This window comes from Asterias rubens, unplaced genomic scaffold, assembly GCF_902459465.1.
Source record: "Asterias rubens unplaced genomic scaffold, eAstRub1.3, whole genome shotgun sequence".
Taxonomy (NCBI): Eukaryota; Metazoa; Echinodermata; class Asteroidea; order Forcipulatida; family Asteriidae; genus Asterias; species Asterias rubens.
The window spans coordinates 16,721-25,543 of NW_022985716.1; the positions used below are offsets into that span (position 1 = coordinate 16,721).

At 40.9% G+C, this 8,823-nt stretch overlaps 1 protein-coding gene across 1 annotated transcript; it reads right to left on the bottom strand.

Moving 5' to 3' along the window:
• Window positions 1-976: 976 nt before the first annotated feature.
• On the bottom strand, window positions 977-8,660 carry LOC117306328. Its single transcript, XM_033790931.1, has 5 exons — window positions 8,495-8,660; window positions 4,694-5,243; window positions 3,984-4,098; window positions 2,546-2,691; window positions 977-1,914 (listed from the first exon to the last, which is right to left on the bottom strand). The coding sequence occupies exons 2-5, from the start codon at window positions 5,224-5,226 to the stop codon at window positions 1,797-1,799; spliced, it is 912 nt and encodes a 303-aa protein (XP_033646822.1). The 5' UTR covers window positions 5,227-5,243; window positions 8,495-8,660; the 3' UTR covers window positions 977-1,796.
• Window positions 8,661-8,823: the final 163 nt, after the last annotated feature.

The window sequence follows — 8,823 nt, forward strand, 5'->3', positions numbered from 1 at the left end:
CTCAAGTGCTTTGGATACTGTTTCCAAAAGCTCCTTGGAATCTATAGCCCCAGGGGTTACCAAACAGTAGAAATGGCATCATTTCAACATACCTTTGAATTTGTATCAAAGTTTCAGACTTTTTCAATGGTAATGACTCTCACCCCATGCTATAAATTGTGATAAGAAACAGTTCTGTTTTCAACGGCAGCAGATGAAGTGCTCTTTGCAAAATGAAAGTGGTCTTGCCCTTTAAAAGGTAAAATTCCAGGCCTGAATGCTACCTTGTTGCTTTGTTGTGTTGGAAAACAAATTTTTCTATAAATTGATGTAAAATTTGTAAATTGCAATTAAATTATATATTTTAGGATTGATCCATGAAATAATCAAAACAAACACAGCTCTTGCCTGTATTGGATGCTGACATTGTCAGATTTTTATTTTATTTTATTAAGAATAAAATAACTTACAAGATGTTGCTATTATATGTAGACTCTTTGTGTAAATGTCTTTTGGGAACAGCCCTTTGTATATTACTTATACTATTATATTATTAATATGTATGAAAAAGTTTGAGTGTAACCAAAAATGAATGAAAACATAACTCGATGTGTTCAGGCAAAGTCGGACAATCCGTGTCAAGAAAATATCAAACTTTTTAACAATTCATAAACTCGTGTTTAAATAAAGAAGCATGCTTTAGAACAATTATAGTTTTTGTTAACCCTTACACTGTTGTACAATGGTGCTTTGTGTGTCCTACAGAAACATCACACCCACTGACTGTGGCTGATTTCGTTTAGCTTCCCTTGGTCGACCCCAGTCTGCCCCCGGTACGTTCGAATAGCTTTGACGGGGCTCACCCGGGTCAAACCCCAGTGCCCTGATGTGGAGTGGGTCACTTGGGGTGACCTGAGGTGTATGACATTACCATGAGAGGGCGAGTGTAATTGTTCGATTAGCTCTTGTCAGGGGCTCAACCGAGTGAGCACCGCTGGGGTCGACCCAGGGAAGCTAATCGAATGCACCCAAGACAAATTGTCAGTACTACCATGGTGATTTGTATTGTGACACATTTACTTGCCAACTGCCATCGATTTTGAGTAAAGATCAATTTTAGCTCTTTGTGAAATTAGCTCCCGGCCTGATATAGGCACTATCCACCCCCCCCCCTGCATTCTAGGCACTGTCCACCCCCCTGCATTCTAACGCAGATGTCTTAACGGCGTGTGCCCGGTGATGAATAGGCACGTAGCAGCCAGTACCGCAAACAATTAAAGAATAGTCTGGAAGATTCCTTACTAATGAAAGGATTCAGAACTCGGATCTGACAACTCCTTGTACGCTGCCTTGTATAGAACATCTTACTATGTGTAAATATATGAGTTTGATGCAAAACACTACACCAATCCATGGCTGTAGTAGCCTTTCGCAACAGGAGTTGATGCACTTCATCATAATAAATACTTTAACTGACGAAATGCCACATCCATCCTACACCTTGGGCTAGTCGCAAATAATAAAAAATCTAGATTGTTGTAAGAGACATTTTATCACTAATGTAACTAACACAATGCCACATCATTCCTGTGCCCTGGGCTACAAGTCGCAAATAATAAAAGCTCTTGACCAATAACACTGCATTCTCAGTGTGCTTTGTTTATGCTTTGTTTTTGAAAGGGCAAGGGCACCAAGGCATTTTCTCCTTAGCAAAGGGCACCCTATGAGGAAATTGTAAATTTCTACTGGAGCATTTCCCGGGCACGAAGGCATTGACCCAGGGGGCATATGAAGTATCTGGCCTGTCATAGGAGGATTCATGTTTCTTTTCTCTTGGCGTAATGATGGCGTAGATGATGCCAGATTCCACGACACATGTTAACCAGACGACTGTCTGAACATTGCAGTCTAGAAGTAGCAAATTTAAACTGCTGCCTGTTTGGAGGTCGGAAAAGAGCAAGTAATTAGCAACATTTTAAAACTTAAAAACTTGGTGTTACAGAAAACTTTTTGAAAGTTTTTGGGGTTCTTTTTTTCAAGTTCAAAAAAGATGTTAATGTATACAGTGACAGTAATGCCAGCCTCTTTTACAACTTTTGACTTTGTTTCCAGTTTTTTTGGTAATTATAAATTCTCATTAACTTTGACAAATTTCCATAGCAAAAAAACACATTTGTATATCACTAGGTGTATCCCAACATATGCATCAAATACAAACCTGTGATAATTTTGGCTCATGCTGAATCAAAACAAGGTCTTTGGAATGTTTTCTACTTGGTGTTTATCTTGGTTTTAAAATCACTACTGTGCTATCTGGAGCATTCTTTAAATTTGTTTTTGTGGGGAAAAAACACCAAAAAAAACCCACACAATTAAACCCCAATTTTTTATTTTAGACATACTGGCTAAAATGTGCGTGAATCGGCATGCGAACTGCATACATGTACATTGGCCCAATGCGCAAGCTTGTAGGAGAACCCCAACGAAATGACTGACACTGGTCATGGATATTGGCTATTCACATTAAATGTTTTTGCATGCGTTTTTAAACATAAGCTACATGTACCTGACAAGTTGTTTAGCTCTGAACAGTTTGCCTCTTTGCATCAGACTCAGTGCAATGTATAGGAGACATCGAGCCTTTAGTATTGGGTCTTCCATTCGTTCAGCGAGGTACAATTGACGAAGTGCTACTCGACCAGCTTCTAGGGCCTGTAAAACACACACACACAGGAGACGAAAGAAGAAAGTTTCAAACGAGAGAAACTGATAGCTTCTGGTATTTTTTCTTGCTCTTCAAACTTGCCTGGAATTACACCGAGACCATGACCTCTGTTGCCCCTATCTTGGCCTTGGTGCTCCTTCAAAAGTTTCCTCTTGACTTTACAGTTTTCCAGTGCGAGTGCCCTTTTTCTTATAGAATAGCAAAATTCCAAAGAAATTAACATTATTACCCCTGGTCACCTGGCCTTTTATTTCATTCCTTTTAAAAACCATCTCAGCTACCTGGTAAGTATACAGCATGTGCTATTAAAATGTGCTATATGAACATGACAATTCAATCACAGGCTGACGTACATGTACATCCACTTAGTCCTGGGTGAAGAGAAGCAGTTATGTTTTAGTGTCTTGCTCGAGGACACAAGTGTCATGGCTAGGATTCAAACCTACACCCAGATTACTTGGCCACCGGAACTTGAGTCTGACACATTCAATATATGGTGTCTCGTGACTGAGCGATTAAGAGCATTGGTGTTTCAAAAGCTCTAGTGTTTCTTATCAGCAGAGTGTGGAGTTCAAGTCCCAATCTCGACACTTGTGTCCTTACCCAAGATACGTACGCATTATTGCCTCATTCTTCAGATGGGATATATAAACAACCCAGTTGCACTTATCGCTAGACTAGAGAAGGGGTTTGTCTAAGTGTTTCTGGCAGTAGTTGCTGAATGCGACGCAGCACCAAGTCGACCCTTATCAGATGTTGCATGAATTGGTCTCAAAATGGAAAAACCTGACTTACAATGTTTCTCAAAGTTTAAGCACCTTGGTTATCTTATTGGTAGACGAGTGCTACAATCATATTTGCTTTGTCATGACGCACCACACCCATAACCCAAAATAATAATAATTGTTTTTTTATATAGTGCTTTATACACCCAAAGGGCGTCTAAAGACCTTTCAACATTATTACCCCTGGTCACTGGGCCATTTAATTCATTTCTTAAACAATCTCAGCTCTCTGGGGAGCATACAGCCTGTGCAGCAAATATGCGCTACTAATCTATTAAGCTAAATCAATCTCATGAACCATCTCTGCCCTTACAGGTATGCATTTCCCCTTTGGAGAGAAGCAATCATAGTTTAGTGTCTTGCTAAGAGACAAACGTCACGACTGGGACTCGAACCCACACTCTGCTGAACAAAAACACTAGAGCTCGAGTTCGGTGCTCTTATTCGCTCAGCCAGGACACCCCACCATTACCCACAACACTTAAGTAACTTACACAGTTGTACATATTATCACCAAGAGACGAGTATGCCCCACCCAACGTAGACAGCCAGGAAAAGGACTCCTCCATCTGAAGTCGTTGCATCCACTGTGGTAGCATTCGATGACTCCTGTAGAAAGGATCGTTACGACATGATCAGCTTTGGTTAAACACAGAATCAATGACTGATTATACAATATAATTGAAAACAAAAACTTCCATCTGAAAACTCACTGGCTATAAAATTCACACAGTACTATGAAGTCTCATACTTCATAACGATGCTCCACATTGAACTTACAGGAAAAATGACTAAGTGCTTCCATTCACCCCTAGGGGTGTGATAAAGCACTATAAGACCCCATGTGCAAACTAAACCCTTCACACATGGAATTTAATTTGTCTAGAATTGAAAAGTATGCTACCCCATGAAGGTTGGGGTAAATGAGGTCGCGACTACTGTTTGCTAAGTCGAGTCATGACTACCGTTTTTTAACTAAACGATTAATCGTGCGACCACGACTACTACAAAAAAAGTCGAGACTACTGTACTTGACGCGACACAAACCTTCAATCCTTTCAGTGTGAGATTTACTATTTTGCCTGTGGTAAACATTCCTCCGCAATGCATCTTTAATAGAAATAAATAAATTAGTCACCACTAGTGTCAAAGTCGTGACTATTTGAGCAGTAAGTTTTACTAGTCGCCCAGACTTACTTCTTACCATCTGATATCTGGATCAATTTTGAAGTAACGAGCTGTTTTGTGAAGCTTCAAGCACAGAAATATTGTACAACACTCATCACCACGGACAGCACCACAAACTTCTACTTCTTTGGGATTCTCAAAATGTTGACAAACTTTCCTCCCTGACCGTTCACTCCATGGCAATTTCTTCATAACAAAAAGTCTGAATTTCAAGACAAAGTTGCTTGATCTTTGTATTTCTGTTACTAAACATGAAGCTAACATTGGATCCATTGATAAAGTACATCGTACTGTTTTGCCTTTTCTCACTGTGGCCGTTTGGTTTGATCCAACATTGCACTGGGATATTAACATTGTTTCTAAATATGTGTTTGGGTCGACTAACTCTTCAGGGGAATTATGAGTTCCAGTCTGTGTTGATTCATGTATTGAGAGGTCATCATTTGATAGCATTCCATCAGGTGCCATTTTGAATCTGCCGATGTTGATTTTCTGCGCATCGACTACAGTAATAACGAAGCTCATGTCTTGAAGTTGTGAACCAGACATTCTGGATGAATAAGAACCTGCAATTGAAAAAGCAAATTATAACAATTATAGGCTAAATAGTAAGAACAGGCATTTATAGAGCACTTTTACACTACCATAGCAAATGAAGCCAACAAATAGAGGCATTTTATTGGAAAAACCAATCAGTTTTCCAAAGATTTCTTAAACATTTCCAGTGACTTTGCAGTGGATTTGATGAGGGAGAGGGTTCCACAAAGGCGTGTGGCATGTCATGTGTCTATGTCTGAGTTACCTTGCACGCACAATCTTCAAGATGGGTCGCGCAAACTTCAAGCATTTTTGGAGTGAATTTACATGTGGCAAATTTGCGGGTGCGGATGAAGTTTGCGCGCTACATTTCGTCAAGGTCAACATGAACTGGAGCTTGACATGAACTGGGCCCAATGTTGTGGCTCTGCTTACCAATCGGCGCTTGCGAAGGCAGGGAATCTCTGCTTACCAATCGGCTTTACACAGCTAATGCAGAAATTCACAGAGAATGGTGATCAAATTAGCGCATAATTTGGCGGTAAGCAGAGCCATGAAATTGGGCCCAGCATAAAATGAACTGACCCTGATACCCTCATAATAGTAACATAATAGCGTGCTGCGTTGCTTGAACTGACCCTGATACCCCCATAATAGTAACATAATAGCGTGCTGCGTTGCTTGGACTGACCCTGATACCCCCATAATAGTAACATAATAGCGTGCTGCGTTGCTTGAACTGACCCTGATACCCCCATAATAGTAACATAATAGCGTGCTGCGTTGCTTGGACTGACCCTGATACCCCCATAATAGTAACATAATAGCGTGCTGCGTTGCTTGGACTGACCCTGATACCCCCATAATAGTAACATAATAGCGTGCTGCGTTGCTTGGACTGACCCTGATACCCCCATAATAGTAACATAATAGCGTGCTGCGTTGCTTGGACTGACCCTGATACCCCCATAATAGTAACATAATAGCGTGCTACGTTGCTTGGACTGACCCTGATACCCCCATAATAGTAACATAATAGCGTGCTGCGTTGCTTGAACTGAACCTGATACCCCCATAATAGTAACATAATAGCGTGCTGCGTTGCTTGGACTGACCCTGATACCCCCATAATAGTAACATAATAGCGTGCTGCGTTGCTTGGACTGACCCTGATACCCCAATAATAGTAACATAATAGCGTGCTGCGTTGCTTGAACTGACCCTGATACCCCCATAATAGTAACATAATAGCGTGCTGCGTTGCTTGGACTGACCCTGATACCCCCATAATAGTAACATAATAGCGTGCTGCGTTGCTTGGACTGACCCCGATACCCCCATAATAGTAACATAATAGCGTGCTGCGTTGCTTGGACTGACCCTGATACCCCCATAATAGTAACATAATAGCGTGCTGCGTTGCTTGGACTGACCCTGATACCCCCATAATAGTAACATAATAGCATGCTGCGTTGCTTGGACTGACCCTGATACCCCCATAATAGTAACATAATAGCGTGCTGCGTTGCTTGAACTGAACCTGATACCCCCATAATAGTAACATAATAGCGTGCTGCGTTGCTTGGACTGACCCTGATACCCCCATAATAGTAACATAATAGCGTGCTGCGTTGCTTGGACTGACCCTGATACCCCCATAATAGTAACATAATAGCGTGCTGCGTTGCTTGGACTGACCCTGATACCCCCATAATAGTAACATAATAGCGTGCTGCGTTGCTTGGACTGACCCTGATACCCCCATAATAGTAACATAATAGCGTGCTGCGTTGCTTGGACTGACCCTGATACCCCCATAATAGTAACATAATAGCGTGCTGCGTTGCTTGGACTGACCCTGATACCCCCATAATAGTAACATAATAGCGTGCTGCGTTGCTTGGACTGACCCTGATACCCCCATAATAGTAACATAATAGCGTGCTGCGTTGCTTGGACTGACCCTGATACCCCCATAATAGTAACATAATAGCGTGCTGCGTTGCTTGGACTGACCCTGATACCCCCATAATAGTAACATAATAGCGTGCTGCGTTGCTTGGACTGACCCTGATACCCCCATAATAGTAACATAATAGCGTGCTGCGTTGCTTGGACTGACCCTGATACCCCCATAATAGTAACATAATAGCGTGCTGCGTTGCTTGGACTGACCCTGATACCCCCATAATAGTAACATAATAGCGTGCTGCGTTGCTTGGACTGACCCTGATACCCCCATAATAGTAACATAATAGCGTGCTGCGTTGCTTGAACTGACCCTGATACCCCCATAATAGTAACATAATAGCGTGCTGCGTTGCTTGGACTGACCCTGATACCCCCATAATAGTAACATAATAGCGTGCTGCGTTGCTTGGACTGACCCTGATACCCCCATAATAGTAACATAATAGCGTGCTGCGTTGCTTGGACTGACCCTGATACCCCCATAATAGTAACATAATAGCGTGCTGCGTTGCTTGGACTGACCCTGATACCCCCATAATAGTAACATAATAGCGTGCTGCGTTGCTTGGACTGACCCTGATACCCCCCATAATAGTAACATAATAGCGTGCTGCGTTGCTTGGACTTCGACTTTGGTTGACTGTAACTTGTAAGTTTCGGTCTTATTATATATATATTTAAAATTACACTTTAATAAGAATTAGAAAAATACCCTTTTTTAACTTTTAAATTTAATAATCAACACAAGATTCTGGATAACTTTCCGTGTGGCGCCACCACTTTTATTCACAAATTTTTACAAAAAGGGATATCTCATTGAGGTTAATTATTAGCTTAGATACTTATATTTATTTCATATCGAATAAAAAAGTGGTGGCGCCATATTTATACGGAAACTTTTCCAAGATTTTTTTTAAAAAAGTATGATGTGGAATATTTAGCCCCACTTGTGTGGCCAAGGATAGCTGAACTATCCTTGGCCACACAAGTGGAGCCATGGAATATAAAGATGCAGTGCAGTAATGACTTTTGATTCGTCGTTCGACACTCATTTTGGCATGCAGCAAAAAAAAAAAACGATCAAAAATTTTTTTTGACAGCATCAAATTTGCGCAAGGCCTGTAATTTGCGTGAAATATCTGGTGCACAGGCTTGAACCTGCGCGCACAATAAATCGGGCCATCAAGGTTGCGCGTTCAGAGCGGAGGCTGAAGTTTGCGCCCAACAGTACGACCGATTATAAATAACGACAAATTTCGAAGGAAAAAAACGCCCCGTAATTTGGTCTAAACACTTGTGTTGTACTTACTCAGTTAGTTATTATAAATGTTCGGCCGACAAAAATCTTTCTCAAGTTCTTTTCTCACTAGTCATGTCATTTTGGAGTTGTTTCAAGAAGGAAAATGGGTTGGAGAGGTAGAATGGGAAGGAAGAGATCAAAACAAACAAATGTTTTCACATGGTAAACAGCGCCACGTGCGGCTAACATCGACCAACGCACCGGCTGGAAGAGACTGAATTTATTATTGTTTTTATGGTTTACAACTTTATGTCATATTATAATAAATCATTGATAAATTAACTAATAATTAAATCGTTATTTTAACCAATATAAAATTAAACAGCTGATACTTAGAT

Bases quoted from the DNA above. Each gene is read 5' to 3' on its own strand.
- LOC117306328 (XM_033790931.1), bottom strand. From the start codon at position 5,226: ATGTCTGGTTCACAACTTCAAGACATGAGCTTCGTTATTACTGTAGTC. The intron at 4,099-4,693 runs GTAAGAAGTAAG...TCCTTTCTACAG, and splicing joins ATTGATCCAGATATCAGATG to GAGTCATCGAATGCTACCAC. The intron at 2,692-3,983 runs GTAAGTTACTTA...TGTGTTTTACAG, and splicing joins GTGATAATATGTACAACTGT to GCCCTAGAAGCTGGTCGAGT.